Source organism: Hermetia illucens, chromosome 2, assembly GCF_905115235.1.
Source record: "Hermetia illucens chromosome 2, iHerIll2.2.curated.20191125, whole genome shotgun sequence".
Lineage (NCBI taxonomy): Eukaryota > Metazoa > Arthropoda > Insecta > Diptera > Stratiomyidae > Hermetia > Hermetia illucens.
Genome location: NC_051850.1, coordinates 78241685 through 78260755, shown reverse-complemented (window position 1 = coordinate 78260755; position 19071 = coordinate 78241685). Strand labels below are relative to the sequence as shown.

Here is a 19071-nt window from a genome sequence, read left to right as displayed (position 1 = left end):
TTTTCCGACCCTTTTTATCATATTTTCCATTATACGTCTTCTCATTGAATTTACAAGGGCCTTGAGAAGAGTAATGTCAATTTTCTTCCACTCTTCACAAATGGCAACTTTCAGCTCCAAAAGTGTATCATATTGGCATACTGCAGAATAGATGCGTTTGGATAACAGCCCCCACAGATTCTCTATGGGGTTAAGATCAGGACTAACAACATAACGATATTTTTCGACGTCAAAAAATTGCGAACCATCTGGACCATCCATATTAAACTTCTTCACATCACTAAAGATGACGGGGTGCCATTCGGTTTGTCGACAGCAAGACGTTTTATTTGCCTTTTCACCCTTTCATCAATGTTGAGTGGATGTCCTGGTCGTTTGCTTTTTCCATAATTTTTTGAATTTTTAAGGCAACCATTTGCAATTCCTTTATTACGATTAACGGATAGAATATTCGCATATTCTTATATGCACATCACCCTGATTTTTTTCAAATTGTTTGTTAGTAGTAGTTACCGGGGGGGGGGGGGGGGTCTTACTTTAAATGTGACCATTTTGGTTTCTTGTCCGGATAGCTGAGTGGTTAGAGCGCAAGGCTGTCGTACAGAAGGTCACGGTTCAAACCTCACTGGTGCCAGTGGAATTTGTATCGTGATTTGATGTCGGATACCAGTCGACTCAGCTGTGAATGAGTCCCTGAGTCAAATCAAGGTAATAATCTCGGGCGAGCGCAATGCTCACCACATTGCCTCTTAGTGTACCGTTACGGGCTTGAATGAAGTACTCTAATACACTTCAAGGCCCTGATCCAACATGGATTGTTGCGCCAACGATTATTATTATTATTTTGGTTTCTTATTGGCGTACTTTGAAATTTATGTCAAATCTTATACCAGGTTCGAAAAGTATTCATCGGGGCCTGACTATATACGGTGAAAAAATTTGTACATCCCCCCTTTGCATGGAGATACTAAACTGCACGTAAAATTTTGTCACTCACTATATACGTAAGATTTCATAGTTCCCATATGTCAAGCAAATTTCGTTTGAATTGGCTTAGCCGTTTTCGGAGAAAAGTGCATGTGGCAGACGGATGTGAATCGATTTGAATAAGGTTTTGTTTTCGACACAACCTTAAAAAGAATATGTAGATTACATCATTTTAAATAGCTTGTAGTAAACTTGGAACTTTGACCTTTTGTACTTTTGTTAATAATAGTGCAATTTCCACCAAACTTGGTAGTATCTTGCTCTATATAATAGCCTTGATAGAGATCGAACCTTTCTTTGAGATTAACAAGAGTAACCATTTCTGACAAAATGGGTGTGACAGAGAGACAGGCAAGCAAACAGATGGGGGAAAGGCAGACAGACCGATTTTAATAACGTTTTATTTTACACAAAACCTTGAAAACGGTTAGAAAGGAAAACGAAGACTAAAGATCACGCCTGCTTTAATGATTATCATATGTTTGACGATGGTGACGCTCAGCAGGTCGTATTGTAGACTTAATCTCAATAATCGACTACCTGAATATTTGATTGGCCGTCATCGATATTGGCACTGAATATAGCCGAGAAGCCTCTATTCGGGATTTTGTTCTCCTAACTGGACGAATTACCAAACTAGGTGCAAAAACGTCTATCACGAATATACTCCACATGATCATCATCAACGGCGCAGCAACCGGCTTTCGGTCTAGACTTGCCTTAATAAGGAACTGCAGATATCCCGAATTTGCGCCGAGTTCCACTAATTCGATATCCCTAAAACCTGTTTAGCGTCCTAGCCTAGGCTATTGTCCGCCTTCTTCTTTTTATACCATAGATATTGCCCTTATAGACTTTCTATGCTGCATCATCCTCATCCACACCGATTAAGTGATCCGCCCACCGCAAAGTTTCTATGAGCTGAAATAATATTTGTTGGCTGACGGCCGTTATCGGTTGTGATTTTCGATCCTAGATAGGAGAAATAATCAACGGTCTCAAACTTGTAGTCTCTTATCTTTATTCATCCCGTTTGATCAGTGCGATTTGATGTTATTGGTTGGTTGGTTTTTGGTACTGACGTTGCCACCATATATTTTGTCTTGCCTTGATTAATGTGCAGTCAAAAGTCTCGCGACGCGATCGGGTCGTTCTCCACATGATGGGTTACAAATATTTCGGAGAGATGTTATTTCGTACTTTTCCGATTGGTGCTTTATACTTTTTTTAAAGGTTCTGTGTTAAACAAAGCGTTGTTAAAATCAATTTACTGTCTATTAGATGTTCAGATAGACGTCTGCCACAGGCTATCAAATGAAATATCTCAGATTCGACATCCGTAGCAAAATAGAGGAGTGAGGGGTACAAATTTGAAGTGAGGTAAAGTTCATTCTCATACCCAAAATATAGCCTTCAATCGTACCGACTTTGTTCAAAGGAGTAGTAGAGTAGCTAGTAATAGTACGCATATCAATATATTATCAAATTTTACTGAAAAATTCGTTTGAAGATTATATTGCTAAATCGTAAAACATAGCATAAATAGTACTAATCAAGCCCTTTTATTTGATACCCAACATGACTATATTCTGTAAAAAAATATGCAGCCCCCTTCGTATGTTTTCATATAAAACCTTAAAAAATAAGTGATGAGTTCCAGACGCCAGTTCGGCTCCAGAGCCAGGTAGGCCTGCGTCTGATTTACTTCTCGTGTATACTAATTTTTTTTTTTTTTTTTTTTTTTTTTTTTTTATTTACGATAGTGACTTACTTCTAATACATTATTAATTACTTTCTAGCTTAGATATTAAGCTTAACTAACTTAACTTTATTTCAATGGGTGGCTATTACAATTGTTTGGCCTACCCGACCTTCTGTGTAATTCTTACGTTAATTGTATTGATTTAATACATGGATCTTCACATTTATTTTCAACTGCTCTGGATTATTTCAAGACTGCGCTTGCACTAAAAGCGCCAGAAGGCATTACTTACTTACTTAAAATACTTAAAACTAACTAAGTCTAAACTTAATCTAACTTAATCTAACAATAAATACTTAACCTACTATATACAATAGCACATTACATGTCTTGTGCTTAGCCTCGATGTACCCCTACCAGGCAGGGAGAATCATATAGGGAAAGGATGGCGGGTTTAAGAGCTTCGCTCACTATTTGGCAGGGCCTTAGATAGTTGGCCAATGGGAAGGTGCTACCCTGTTGGTAGAGTTGCCGGATTAGTGGATTTGGATGGTTCTCCGTTCTTTCGAAGAACCGTTCCACCAAGTTGAGAACGAATTCTCGAAGAGGTTGTACCTTTGGCGCGTCGATATACCTCGGCGTTTTTTCCAACCTTCTTGGTTTTCCAATTATAGGAAAGACCAGTGCAGTATCTTAATATCCGGCGTTCGAATGCCTCACATTTGGACATGGTTCGGGTGGAGCAAGTGATCCACGTGGGCGCTCCATAGCAGATAATGGGTCTGATCAGGGTCTTATAGAGAATCAGTTTGGCCTTGGTGCTGAGTCCTACCTTCTTTCGAAGAAGAAAGTAGATCCTACTGAGTGCACCGCGTGCCTTACCGATAGCGAGCTCAAGATGTGGCTTGAACTTAAGGAGTTCGTGAAGTTTAACTCCTAAGTACTTGATGGTCTGGGAATTGCTCACTATAGTGTTTCCGATCTTCATTTTCAAGCGTGTAGCTTTTCTATGGATTCCTCTAGAACCTAGGTATCTAGCTTTCCTCCGGAAGGTGCAAAATTGCGTTTTGGCCTCATTAATCTTAATGCCCCATGCCAGGTAATATTTGCCAAGGTCTTTCAAATACCTCTCGACCGCTTTGGCTGCCCTGTTGGGGTGGAGGCTTGAAGCGAAGATGAGTGTATCATCGGCATATTGAATGAGTTCGGTGCCGGTCTCAGGAGTTGGGACGTCAGCCGTGAAGATATTATAATATAAATATATATAATATTATATATAAATATAATATTTTATAAAAGGTGGGTCCAGAAATGGATCCTTGCGGTACTCCCGATGTTACCGACAAGAGATCGGAGAATTCATTCCCCACACTGACGTAGAAATACCTATCTTCGAAGAAGCTTAGTGCAATTCTAATGATCGGAATTGGGAACTCAAGATCTATCAGTTTGTAGATTAGTCCGTTTACCCATACGGAGTCAAAGGCCTTTTCTAAGTCTAATGCACATGCTACGGTCGATTTATTATTGACGTTAAGTCTTGCTACGACGGTGTCGTGAAGGTAGCTAAGTGCATGTTGAGTTCCGTGCTTGCTGCGGAACCCGAACTGATGGTTCGGTATAATCTCTTTGAGGTTGCAATATTGGACTAGCCCGATTGTCCATGCTCTCTCAAAGAGTTTGCCTAAATTGGATAATAATGAAACGGGTCTAAAGTTGTTAGGCTCAGTAGAGAAGCCTTTTTTCCGGATCGCAATTATTTTAGCTACTCTCCAGGTGGTGGGAAAATAGCCATTATTTATGCAGTTATTAAATACTGCCAGCAAAAATTTGATGGAGACTCGGGGAAGTTGCCTAATTACGTAATTAGGAATTTCGTCAGGTCCGGCTGATTTTTTACTGTTTAGGTTTGAGGTCAAGTCGGTGAGCTGTGATAAACTCAGAAATTGTTGCGAATCCGTTGGTTTTACGGGGGAGTTCGTTTGGGAGAATGTTACTAATCTATTTGAATGCCCAGAGACAAAGTCGGCGATAGTTGTTTCAACCATCGACACTATTGCCGGGTTACTTTGAGGCGGAGGGGTATTGAGCTGAGACTCAAATGATTCCGCAAGGACTTGCGCCTTTTTGGCGTCTCCGCAGATTGGTTCCTTGTTCCTGGTAAGAACGAAATTACGGGACTTATTTTTCCCCGCTAGCCTATTTATATGTTGAAACATATCTGGCCCGGGTTTAATATCTGCGAGATTACGGGTTAATTCTTTATTGCGGAATTGCGCCACCATTTCCCGGATAATTGTACTCAGGCAATTAATCCGGGAGAGCAATGCTTTGTATTCAGCATTAACTTTATTTCCATTTTTATGGAAGTTGCGCTTGAGGTTCCTGCGCCAAATCTGTCTGACCTTCATATGTAGCATGATATCATGCGGGAGTTTGTTGTATACAAACTCATCGACTTTGATAAGCCTGGTATTTCTGCGTGTAGCAGTATTGATGGCGTCCGTGGCCAAAATGATTGCTTCGTCGATTTCTTTGTCCGACAGATTGCGATCTGTAGCGAGTTTCTTCAAGTTCAGCCTTGGTGCTAAATCTGACTTGAATTTGTCCCAATCAGTGTGGGCGAATGACCTGATGGTTATCTTAACTCGCTTCTGCAGTTGTGAAGTTGAGGCCATTTTGAGTTCAACTGCAAAATGGTCGGACATGCCTGGCAAGGTTTTACAGGAAGTTACCTGAAAACTTTGCTTGGTTTCATCAGACAGCAGGAAAAAGTCAATGATGGATTGACTAGCGGGTCTTGTCGGCGAATCCGGCGAGACCACCTCAAGGTTGGCTGGCGTGAAAGGGTCGTGGATCCAGTTATACAGGGTTTTCCCATTTAAATTTTCTGCCTTATCGCCCCAGGATTTGTGCCGTGAGTTAAAGTCGCCACCGAAGATAAGATATTTGGATTTTAACTGGAGATCGCCCAAGACTTTTAAGTCATGGCCCAGTTGCTCACTTGGGGAATTGTATTTGAAATAAACGGAAACTACCAAAATCCGTTTATTATCAGTAGTTTTAACTATTGCCGCTGCAGCGGAACAGACTAGTAAGCCCTCGATGACGACTTCCTCAAAATGGTAGTCTTTTTTGACTAGAAGGGCAGCGCCCGTGTTGCTGTTATGCCGAATAGTGGTATATCCGGTGAAATTGACATTATGTCTGTGGTTTAGGTGGGTCTCCGAAACGCAAAATATGTCTGCTTTCAGAGTATCAACCAACGCTTGGGCAGTGGCACGTTGGGCGTGTGAGACCAGGGACGCGGAGTTAAATGTGACTATATTTAACTCCATAAGTTCATGAGTAGTTGGATTGTGGCAATCTGCCGCTGCTCATTTGTTTGGGCGGAAGCGAGGCTTTCGACCAAGTTCTTGAAGGCCAGTTTGTTGCCTTGTGGAGCTTGAGGTGCAGCTCTAGGAAGAGTATTCCTAGCTGCTTGGGCATATGATACACCTGGCCGGGACAAGCTTTGTGACATCTGTGTCACCGTTTGCTTGGTCCTCGCCGTTTCTGCATTTTTTCGCGCCCTGCCAGCTTCCCTTCTGGCAACCATATCTTTGTATGCCGGGCATCCGCGGTAGTTGGCGGGATGTCCGGTCTGGCCGCAATTGCAGCAATGCGGCGCCTCCGCCGATGGTGCGGGGCATTCCCCGCGAGCGTGTTTTTTTGCGCACTTCACGCACCTGTGCACAATGGAGCAGTTAGGGGCAATGTGCCCGAAGTTCTGGCAGTTGTAGCACTGCACTTCTTCAATTGGCTTGACTTTCTCAAGCGAAATCTTCTGCTGAAGTATATATTTAATTTTTTGTACTTCACTGAGCTCTTGGGAGGGCTCGAAGGTGGCTATGAAAAGTCCCGATTGTGACCTCATCGGGAGTGCCGGGTTCTGGCTGTGCAGAAGCTTATCTGCACGCGTAATTAAGTTGGCCACAGTTTTCACTTTTAATTGCGGGTAATCCTCATTGAGTTCCCGCAATATGTCTGCTGGGTCTGTCTCCCTGTGGAGACCGCGAATAACCAGCGACTTTGTTCTAAGGGTCGGCGGGGTGCTGGTGGTGGCGTGAAGCCCTTTCTCTCTTATGAGAGCGAAAATCGCAGCATGGTCTTCAACCGTCTCGGCGAAGATGAGGGTCTTGTCAGCCCTCGTGTTCTTCAGGGTTGCTTTCAACCCTTTTTCCTTCAAAAGTTTCAGGAACTGCGGTACATTTAGTCTGTACCCAGTTATCGGGGGAATTTTGGGTTTCTTAGGGGTGGCTGCTTGGGGACTAACAACGGTGGCACTAACCTTAGTCCTATTTGCTGACTTCTTTTTTCGGACGACGAAGTTGAAGGGGTCTCCTTCCTCCTCCTCGATGATGACCTCCGGGCACATGCCGTCATCTTCTTCATTTTGCTGTTCCTGTCGTTGCTGCTGCTGCTGCTGTTGTCGCTGCTGCTTCCTCTGTTCCTGCTGTTGTTGTCTCTTTTGCTTAATTAGCTGCTGCTGTTGTTCTTCTTGCTGATGGACCGGCTGCCTCCCGGCCATGTTGGCTGCTTTTATTTCCGCCATCTCCTGCTGCAGCTCCTTGATGAGCGCCAACTGGCACTCCAACTGTTGGGCCATGTCGGCCTTTTCCTGCTCGAGCTCCGCAATCCTGATGAGCAGGCTCGAATCTGCTTCCATCTTTGTTGTAGGGCCCGTTGCTCCCTCTTCCTCGGACGAAATTTCGTCCGGCAGGATCAGCTTCGTCCTCTTGGCGGACATCCTGTCCCCAAGCCCGTCTTGCGTGGTTGTTGCACTTCCTCTGGTATTTTACTGAAACGATAAAATGACACTGGTAATTTTGTTGACTGAGAATACAGTATCTCAATAATATTGAGATGCACTGTATTAATGATAACGGAACGATACTTCCTTGAGTATCTGCTTCTCACTCCAATTTCAATGATTCGCTGTTCGTCCTTCTCTGTTTCCACTGCACTACTAATTTCACCACTACTAATTTCACCACTCACTTTGTTTCCTTCTCTACAACACATCTGCTCGCTTCGATAGCTCGGAGCGAACTTTGTATACTAATTAAGTGAATGAAGTACTCTAATACACTTCAAGGCCCTGATCCAACATGGATTGTTGCGCCAACGATTATTATTATTATTTTGGTTTCTTATTGGCGTACTTTGAAATTTATGTCAAATCTTATACCAGGTTCGAAAAGTATTCATCGGGGCCTGACTATATACGGTGAAAAAATTTGTACATCCCCCCTTTGCATGGAGATACTAAACTGCACGTAAAATTTTGTCACTCACTATATACGTAAGATTTCATAGTTCCCATATGTCAAGCAAATTTCGTTTGAATTGGCTTAGCCGTTTTCGGAGAAAAGTGCATGTGGCAGACGGATGTGAATCGATTTGAATAAGGTTTTGTTTTCGACACAACCTTAAAAAGAATATGTAGATTACATCATTTTAAATAGCTTGTAGTAAACTTGGAACTTTGACCTTTTGTACTTTTGTTAATAATAGTGCAATTTCCACCAAACTTGGTAGTATCTTGCTCTATATAATAGCCTTGATAGAGATCGAACCTTTCTTTGAGATTAACAAGAGTAACCATTTCTGACAAAATGGGTGTGACAGAGAGACAGGCAAGCAAACAGATGGGGGAAAGGCAGACAGACCGATTTTAATAACGTTTTATTTTACACAAAACCTTGAAAACGGTTAGAAAGGAAAACGAAGACTAAAGATCACGCCTGCTTTAATGATTATCATATGTTTGACGATGGTGACGCTCAGCAGGTCGTATTGTAGACTTAATCTCAATAATCGACTACCTGAATATTTGATTGGCCGTCATCGATATTGGCACTGAATATAGCCGAGAAGCCTCTATTCGGGATTTTGTTCTCCTAACTGGACGAATTACCAAACTAGGTGCAAAAACGTCTATCACGAATATACTCCACATGATCATCATCAACGGCGCAGCAACCGGCTTTCGGTCTAGACTTGCCTTAATAAGGAACTGCAGATATCCCGAATTTGCGCCGAGTTCCACTAATTCGATATCCCTAAAACCTGTTTAGCGTCCTAGCCTAGGCTATTGTCCGCCTTCTTCTTTTTATACCATAGATATTGCCCTTATAGACTTTCTATGCTGCATCATCCTCATCCACACCGATTAAGTGATCCGCCCACCGCAAAGTTTCTATGAGCTGAAATAATATTTGTTGGCTGACGGCCGTTATCGGTTGTGATTTTCGATCCTAGATAGGAGAAATAATCAACGGTCTCAAACTTGTAGTCTCTTATCTTTATTCATCCCGTTTGATCAGTGCGATTTGATGTTATTGGTTGGTTGGTTTTTGGTACTGACGTTGCCACCATATATTTTGTCTTGCCTTGATTAATGTGCAGTCAAAAGTCTCGCGACGCGATCGGGTCGTTCTCCACATGATGGGTTACAAATATTTCGGAGAGATGTTATTTCGTACTTTTCCGATTGGTGCTTTATACTTTTTTTAAAGGTTCTGTGTTAAACAAAGCGTTGTTAAAATCAATTTACTGTCTATTAGATGTTCAGATAGACGTCTGCCACAGGCTATCAAATGAAATATCTCAGATTCGACATCCGTAGCAAAATAGAGGAGTGAGGGGTACAAATTTGAAGTGAGGTAAAGTTCATTCTCATACCCAAAATATAGCCTTCAATCGTACCGACTTTGTTCAAAGGAGTAGTAGAGTAGCTAGTAATAGTACGCATATCAATATATTATCAAATTTTACTGAAAAATTCGTTTGAAGATTATATTGCTAAATCGTAAAACATAGCATAAATAGTACTAATCAAGCCCTTTTATTTGATACCCAACATGACTATATTCTGTAAAAAAATATGCAGCCCCCTTCGTATGTTTTCATATAAAACCTTAAAAAATAAGTGATGAGTTCCAGACGCCAGTTCGGCTCCAGAGCCAGGTAGGCCTGCGTCTGATTTACTTCTCGTGTATACTAATTAAGTTTATTCGCATATTATAGAACAATTTATATCGGGTTTGGAGATACATCAATCAATATTTTGATTTTTTATCTATATACGAAAAGAAACACAAACAAGCAAAGTTTCTCACATTAGAAAAACATAAAACCTTTATACACACAGTCTCCAATTTTTGGTTTTCAGATTTGTTTTGCCAAATTTTTGTGTTTGGGCAACATGAACTCGATTCAGGCCTGTCTGTCTGCCTATCTGTGTCTACCCTTCCGTCTGTGTGTCTGCCAAAATAGTAACGATGCACTTGCGTATGTAATCCAGGCCAGGTCATATTGTAAGCCATGAGACTGGAAAGTTTTTAAAAACCAATCTATAACTAGCAAAGTTACAATAGTTAAAATTCGTGCTGAGATATGATACTTAAATTTATCAATTTCATGTATACTTCGGTGAAATGCTTATATATAGTCGTGCAGCCGTGGTTCCTAATAAAAGAGCTTGTCGCGTTTCTATAGTAACCGTTAGTCTTCTTGTATGCAAATCCCGCTAAATCTGGAAACAGCCGAGCGCAAATTGACAAAGTGACATTGTATGGTAATATCATTCGGATCGCCGCCTCCTTCGATTGATTTGGCACTCAATATTAATGGAAATACGAATATTTAAAGATTCCCCACTTTACGGTCATTTCCCCAACTCCTAGACCCCGAAGGCGAAGCAGGAGGTGCTTTCTCTCATAACCCGTTGCAAAATCGCGATGCCCCCCCCCATTAAAATGGGATGATGCTATAAAAGGGGTCGCACTAAAATTCGAAATAGAAGTAATCAGATATTTTCCCCCTCTCCAAAAAAAAATTAATAAATTAATTTTTGAAATTTCTAAAGCAGCGTAACTCCGGAAACTCGAGGTAAAACGATGTTATTCCATATTGTGTCAACGGGTATAACCATTTCCCAGAAAAAAGCGAGTGACAGACTTGCAGGCAAATTGACAGGCGGGCAGACAGACAATGAACCGGGTTTTATACATTGGGTACATAAACAGCGCGGAGGAGTTTAAAATACCTTCAGTATACACAATGTTGCCAAATAAAAACCAGAATATGTATGCACGTATTGTCCAGTTAGTATGTAATGCTTGGCCGAAATTCCAGGGCTAATTAATTCATCCTCTATATGCTTACTTTATGCGGAACAGCAAGGGTCCTTTTTAAGGTTTTGTGTAAACACAAAACCTTATTAAAATCGGTTTACCATCTATCTGTCTGTTTGTCCGTCACACGCATTTTTCTCGGAGACGGTTACAGCGATTGACACCAAATCTGGTAGAAAGGTGGGAACTACGAACGCTCACGCATATAGTGAGTTACATCCTTTTACATCGAATTTAAGGGGGGTCCCCATACATGCAAAAAGGGGGTGTAAATTTTTTTTTCATCCCTCCACGAAAGAGAAATAAAAGCTAAAAGTCTCGTATTTCGAACATTGTCCGAGATTTTCAAAATCATTTAATGTTTGAATACTTGAGTTTATAGGTAATTAAAATGACTTATATAATATATTACTAAATTTAAATTTATTATTAAATTATTGGACCATATTTATTATTCTTAAATTGACTCAACCACCCGCTTCCCTAATCGAACTCCAACTGACATCTAAAAACAAATTTCGCCGCCAAAAATTGTTGTTCGACGTCGTGGCCAACTTGATTCGCACTTGCGTGCGTGCGACAAGAAAGTTGTTCGTTCCGCCACAAGGGAATTGGAGCAATTTCTTTTTTAAAGTTTTGTGCAAACACAAAACTTTATTAAAATCGGTTTACTGTCTGTCTGTCTGTCCGTCACAAGCATTTTTATCGGAGACGGCTATAGCGATTGGCACCAAATTTGGTAGAAAGGTGGGAACTATGAACGCTCACGCATACAGTGAGTTACATCCTTTTACGTCGAATTTAAGGGGGTCCCCATACATGCAAAAGGGGGGTGTAAATTTTTTTTTCATCAAATATATTATAGTCATGTGGGGTATCAAATTAAAGGTCACGATTAGTACTTTTCGTTTTCACATTTGTTGAAAAGGTGGGGAGTGCGGCTGGTTGAAAATGGTCATTTTTTTAACGAACCCATTCTCAGAAACTACTCAACCGAAAAATCTGAAAAAAATCAGGGGGCTGCCACTATATGGTGCCTAGGCTCCTACCAATACCTATTAAAATAAAGTTAATAATAGTACATTACTAGAATTTTTAGTAATTGACAGGAAAACCCCCTTTAAGTTCACACTAGAATCACAAAATTTTGCAGCAATGTAGGCTATAGCATAGAGCGTGATCCTGCCAAATTTGGTGAAAATCACACTATCACTAACAAAGTTATACTAGGTCAAAACTGTCGCTTCTCTGCTACATGCTGCTAGACAAATGCACACTCAAATCTCTTTATAAAGGAAATACACAAAACCTTTCATACCTGAAGCGCTGAGCTTCCGGTTTCTCGACTTATTCTTAATTTATTTCTTACCGTAAATAAACATTTTAAACTTATTGGTTATTGCTTTCAAAATAAAAAAACAATTCTCCTCTGGGTCGTCAGACGAAAAATTGTTTTCACACTTTTACTTTTTTCATACATTCCATGAACTTTTTTAAGGTTTTGTGTAAAATAAAACTTTATAAATATCAATATTTCTGATCGAATGTATTTACTTACCGCACTCACATATACGTAACATTAGTATACACCAAACAATTTTATATTGATTGACTTTTGCAGCATTGATTACCGCAATGTTACACAATTCCACACCCACATCTATCAGATATCTGCTTATATATGTATGAATATACGTTAAAGTACGCTCCCGGTGTTATTTTGTTGAAAACCTGTGTATCATGGAAACATAACAGATACAATTTGAAGATAAGTTGCTGGTGAAAAATTCTTTGCTGGGTCGAAACATGCTCACGTCGAAACGTTGAACTGGCCGTTAGTTAATATTGGCCCATAAATTAATTTCCGTATTTAATGTAACCTTGAGGGTTATTTTAGTGTCAAGTGCGTAAAACAGGGTATCATTTTAAAACCGTTATAACATAAAAACTGTAAAATCTATCGAAGTAAAGTTTTACCTATTCCTTTATTGAGTTCTTGAAATTGAAATTTCATGGTTCTAAAAAAAAACAAAAATGAAATGGTGGCCGCAGTATCCAAGTACCGCAGCGTGAGACCGCAAGGAGAACTTAGGCTTTCCAAGGTACTATCCTATTCAGTAATAACACATCTTTAGTTTTTATGAAAATCTATTGCACGCTCCATAATTTGGCCATCAATTTTGAATTTTGGCAATTTAATAATCTTCTGAAATCTTATTAGAGGAAATGTTTCCAAATTTCAAAATTTAATATTGTATCTAATCTTAGGTTAGTGTTGTCGGTAATTATGCCATAAGCCGAAACTATAATGAGCATAGTTAATGGAAAAATTTTAACGAATGTAAATTAGAGATCTGTCAAACTTATTCTCGCCCATAATTGAATAAACTTGCTTCAATACTTATCTTTTTTAGTTGACGCTTCAAACATTTCACTTCTTACACCATTACGCAAAAACCAATTTCAAATGATTCGTACCTGTTTGACATTTCCTATGCTAAATTCAGTTGTTACTGAATTTTGTATCCTTAACAGAAGTTTAATAAAACTATCGGAGCGGAAAATTTCACCACGTACGTCCAATATTCAATTCCTATTGAGTGAGTTCAATATGCATATTTTAGTTTCGACCATAAGTTTGCATAAAAAACTTTGATCAAATCAGTTCATTAGATTTTTCTTTGGAAGTTGGAATACCGGAAGCTGGCGTTTCGGATGTCAAAGCTTTGTTTTCATCTTATGTGAGACTTTCCAACACATTTTTCTATTCGTATATGGCTAAAAACCCAAAATATTTCTTCATATTTTTTCCAAACTACATATTCCAGACGGAGATATTATTCTCACCCTAAACAAGCAAACATTGCCTAGAATATTATACTTATAAATGCACGTATATAAATTGATCGTACACGTATTTCCGTTGTATACATACGTACAAATAAATTACGTATATTGAATACCGCTTGTACAATGTACGAATATGCAGGGTGCGGGCGCATAACTTCCTTTTTTAAAATGCGCGCCACTCAGTTGATGTCATAGCGGAGTGCTAGTGGTCTCATTCAAGAGCGGATACTGTAAACTTTTGGTTCAGTCGCCATCATGTGTTGGAATAGTGAGGAGTGTGCCTTTGCCGTTGAGGTTTACTTTTCAAGTGGATGTTCGGTTATTGCAACACAGCGTGCATTTCGGAATCGTTTTAATTTAGCCCCGTTGGCTGCCGTCCCAGACTGCAAATCAATTGTTACATGGGTCACTACATTCAGACAAACTGCAAGTGCGATAAAAGGAAGGACTGGAGTGTCTCGGCCCGTTAGATCACCTGAGAACAGTGAGAGCGTCAATGTTGCGATCGTCACGGCGTTCTGCGCGCAAACACGCATCTGCCCTTGGACTCCGATCGTTCTGTGAGAAGAATTCTTCGTGATGATTTTCATTTTCATCCCTATAAGATGGCGATAGTACAGGAACTTTCAGAACGTGACTTCAATTCACGGATGAACGCGTGTGAGCTTCTTCTTGATGTCGTTCCCGAGGGTGCTATTGTTTTTTTTAGCGATGAAACCCATTTTCATTTGTGTGGGTCGGTTAACAAACAAAACATGGGCTACTGGGCTGACACCAACCCTCGAGAATTGCATCAATCGCGACTTGAGTCCAGGACGGATCGTCGCGTGCCATAATGGCGGCTTTCAGCGTCCGGTGCCAATGTTCTAGCATCCCATTGAATTGCGGGTGGTATGCAGTAGTCCGCTGGCGTTTAAAACCCAGGAGTTTGTCTAACTCCGAGAAAAGGGTGGATTCAAATTGCATTCCCTGGTCAGTGATGACCACTGCAGGGACGCCAAAGCGAGGTATCCACTCTCGGCAGAGGGCTTCGGCACAAAATTGCGCCGTAATGTCTTTCAGAGGTATTGCCTTAGGCCACCGCGTGAACCTGTCGATGATTGTGAGGCAATACTTGTAACCGTGCGAGTCTCGCAAAGGCCGTATTATGTCGAGGTGTATCATGTTGAAACGCTTGGTAGTGCGGGGGAATGAGACCACTTCTTTCCTTACATACCTGGAGACTTTACACTTCTGGCATGCGGTGCACTCTCTGGCCCAGGAATTGATATCCTTGTTCATGGAGGGCCAGAAGTATTTTCCGGTGACTAACCGATTTGTTGTCCTGATGCCGGGATGCGCCCAGTCGTGAACAGCGTGGAACACTTGCTTGCGAAATGTGGCCGGAATGTATGGCCGAGGTCCCTTTCCCGAGTCTTCGCAGTAAAGAGAGAGGTTTGAGCCGAAGATGGGCAACTCCCGAAATTTGTATTTGGGGTTGGATTTAAGGCCCTGGAGTGCTGCGTCATCCTCCTGCGCCTTGGCAATAGCCGAGAAATCGAGTGAGACGGGGATGTTAACTTCGGAGACACGAGACAAAGCGTCAGCAACTATGTTGTCCTTGCCGGACACGCGCTGGATGTCTGACGTAAACTGGCTTATAAAGCTCAGGTGTCGAAGCTGACGAGGGGACGCTTTGTCGGGCTTTTGTTTCAAAGCATATGTGAGAGGCTTATGGTCCGTGAACACTGTGAACGGTCTGCTTTCTAGGGAAAAGCGGAAGTATTTGATGCTCAAGTACGCGGCGAGCAGTTCGCGATCGTAGGTACTGTGGTTCCGTTGAGCGGGATTCAACTGTTTCGAGAAGAAGCTCAACGGCTGCCAAACTTGATCCACCTTTTGGTGAAGGGCAGCACCTACTGCGATGTCAGAGGCATCAACAAAAACGGCTAGGGGTTCATCTTGCAGAGGAAATGCCAAAAGTGAAGCATCAGCCAGTTGCTGTCGGGACCTATCAAACGCGCGGACAACCTCTTCAGACCACACAATCTCTCGTGTGTCTTTTGTTTTGGAGCCAGACAAGTACGCGTTCAAAACGGACTGGTGATGGGCGGCCTTGGGCAGGAAACGACGGTAGAAGTTTAGCATGCCCAAGAACCTTCTCAACTCCTTCACTGTCTTCGGACGCGGGAAGCTTGTAATTGCTTGCACCTTGTCTGGGCCGGGCTGTATTCCTTGAGGGGAAATGGAGTGGCCGAGGAATTTCATCTGCTTTTGAAGGAATTTGCATTTCTCAACGTTTAGGACTAAACCGGCCTCGAGGAGACGTTGAAAAATGCACTCGAGATGGGTTAAGTGCTCAGATTCAGTGGAAGAAGCGACCAAAACATCATCCAAATATACGAAACAGAAATCGAGGTTTCGCAGGACTGAGTGAATGAACCTTTGAAAGGTTTGCGCCGCATTGCACAATCCGAAAGTCAGTCGGGTGAACTCGAAGAGTCCAAAGGGTGTGCATATTGCCGTCTTTGGAATGTCTTCAGGGGCTACTGGGATGTGGTGGTAAGCCTTGGGTAAGTCCAAGGTCGAAAAGATGCGGCAATTCGCGAGGTGATGCGCAAAGTCGTGGATGAGTGGAATTGGACATTGGTCAGGAACAGTCTGTGCATTTAGCCTTCTGTAATCCCCACAGGGGCGCCATTCGCCATTAGGCTTAGGGACCATATGCAATGGGGAAGACCAACAGCTGTTTGAGGGCCTGCAGATACCCTGTTGGACCAGTTGCTCAAATTCTTTCCGCGCAATAGCCAGTTTCTGGGGTGGTAGAGGACGCACCTTCGAGAAGATCGGGGAACCCACTACTGGTTCCCCGATCTTGTGGTGCTGCACATTATGCTTCACTGATCTTGAGAGACTACACTCGGTAGTAATCTGGCTGAACTTTTGGAGGAGTGTCCGAACACGAGAGTCAGTGATGTCTTCCAAAAGAACGGAAAGGTTATTGTCAGCGTGAGATACCATTTGGCCCGACGAATTAAGGTTGGTCGTGGGGTCTATAAGGGACTTAGTTTGCAAGTCCACCAGCAACCCATAGTGACACAAAAAGTCTGCGCCTAGTATGGGGAAGCTGACATCCGCCGTGATGAAACGCCACGAAAACGTCCTACGCAAGCCAAGACTCACGTCCACTTGCCTATACCCGTAAGTGTTGATGCGGGAGGAATTTGCTGCGCCAGTTTGAGCGACTGTGGATAAAGTCGATGATGCCGGGGTGCGGGAAGAACCGAAACCTCCGCACCAGTGTCGACGAGGTAGTTGCGCCTGCTGAGGGGGTCGAAAATAGTTAGGCGACGTGGCGCTGCGCTCTGGGTGGCCGTCGCCGAGACCCCCCGCAGACCTAGTTTTTTGCGGTAGGCGCGAATTTACAAGGTAGCGTAAATCTTGTCGCTTTTTCTCCGAAGTTACGATGGTACCAGCAAATACCTTTGTCCGCAGGCTGTCTTCACGACCTGCTACCCGAATGCCCTTTTCGTGTGGCGGACCACGAGCGGGCTCGCGATCTGGCACTCGAACGCTGAGCATCTAACGTCGCCCGCATCTCGGCCACGCTAGCTGTTAATGCGGCTATCTCGCGCCTTAAGTCGCCCACCTCATCCGGCGGTGGTTGAACGGCCGCTATGTTTGGGCGTACGTATACCTCCTGCACCTGGTCGGCCGTCGCTGCCAGTTCCTCCAAGGAACTGGAGACGCAAGCTAAGATCGCCTGGGTGCCCTTCGGGAGCCGTCGCAGCCAGAGCGACTTGATCAGGTCATCGCCAATCTTGCTCCCACCCAATTGCCTCATTTCGCGAAGCAATTGGCTGGGAGTTCGATCACCCAACGTTAAACCCGCCAGCTGGTGGTCTAATTTTGCCGACTCGCTTGCCGACAGGCGGCTGATCAACTCGCTCTTGAGCTGCGAGTATGATGCCGACTTCACTACGTCGGACACCAGACGAATCGGCTCTTCATGCAGGCCGACCACCGCGTAGTTGAAGCGGGTCGCGTCCGATGTGATGCCGGACATTTGGAACTGCGCTTCCAAATGTACGAACCACAGCTCCGGGTTCCGTCGCCAAAACGGAGGAACGCGTACGGCGAGGGCGTTCACTTGCGGGTCCGATGGGGCTGCCGCGTCTTTGTTGTCGAAAGACATCTTGAGTAACAAAAAGTAGGAGTTTGCAATGAAAACGCGGTGAGTTTGTAACGAAAACGCGGTGAATTTGCTCCAACACGGCAGGCCGCACCCACAAATGACCGCACGAACAAAGTGGATAACACAACCCGAAGCGGACGCTCTCAAGCGCAGTCCGAAAATAAAGGAGTAACTGGCCAATAAAATGGAGAACCCGCGGTGAATATAAATGCGACGACGCCGTCTCTTGCAGCGATTATGTTAATTATTATTTAGAATTTGAGTTTTAAAATGAATTAATATTAATATTAAACTAACTTTTTTTTTTTAAAATTCGGTGGAACCGATATTGGCTGTGGCGTCGGCTACGGCGGCGGCGCCTTATAGCTGCGGCGTGGCTGGCGGTGCTGGCGACGGCGAGCGTGACCGCGGCGGCGGCGCTGGTGTTGGCGGCTGCTGCGGTGGCGATGGTTGTGGCGGCGGCGGCGTTGGTGTTGGCGCCTGCTGCGGTGATGATGGTGGCTGGGGCTGCGTGTTTTCTCCGGGGTCACCAATTTAGCAATCACTGCAAGAAATCGCACGTACAAAATATGCCCGGAAACGAACAGACTTAGATTGACTGCGAACTAAGCGTCAGCGGTAAGTAAATGAAGAGAAAAGTCTAATGGAGAAATGTCGTCGACATCGATTTTATTATCGCTGGCTGAATGCAGATATACGTCGTCGCCGACGATGTTACAAAGATGAAGTGTGATGAGTGGTCTCGACTTTGCAGCAGAGGCAAGTTCCTTTCGGCTTGCAGGTGTCCAACCGGTGTAATAGAAGGGAACGTAACGATGGTGTGAGGCAGATACTCTTGGTCGAGTAATTATAACATCACGATTATAAGGATGAAGAATAACAAATTCAGCACATAATGCGAGAACAAAATATTTTGGAAAATGTTCTTATAAAATATATTGATGAAATTTCGACAAAAAGTGAACACCAATGATAGTCTTGCTGTAACAAAATTCGAAAATGATAAAACCGTGTCTAACTGTGTGACTAGAAACTTGTGAGTGTCCCGTGAAGAGACCGGCTTATTTCCATGCGGTCTTTTCTGTCCCAACCAACGGCACTTTCTCACCGCTAATCCTCCACTCCCATGGCGAGTTCTAAAATGAGTGGAGAGTTCCGCGCCATCTACTTTTTCGCAT

At 43.0% G+C, this 19071-nt stretch overlaps 1 protein-coding gene across 1 annotated transcript in view; it reads right to left on the bottom strand.

Moving 5' to 3' along the window:
* LOC119648478 (ataxin-8-like) overlaps positions 1–7337 on the bottom strand; it is a 41981-nt gene extending 34644 nt beyond the window's left edge. The window contains exon 1 of the mRNA XM_038050240.1: positions 7144–7337. Within this exon, the coding sequence (XP_037906168.1) occupies positions 7144–7337 (194 nt within the window). The remainder of the gene's footprint in view (positions 1–7143) is intronic.
* Between the last annotated feature and the right edge of the window lie 11734 nt (positions 7338–19071).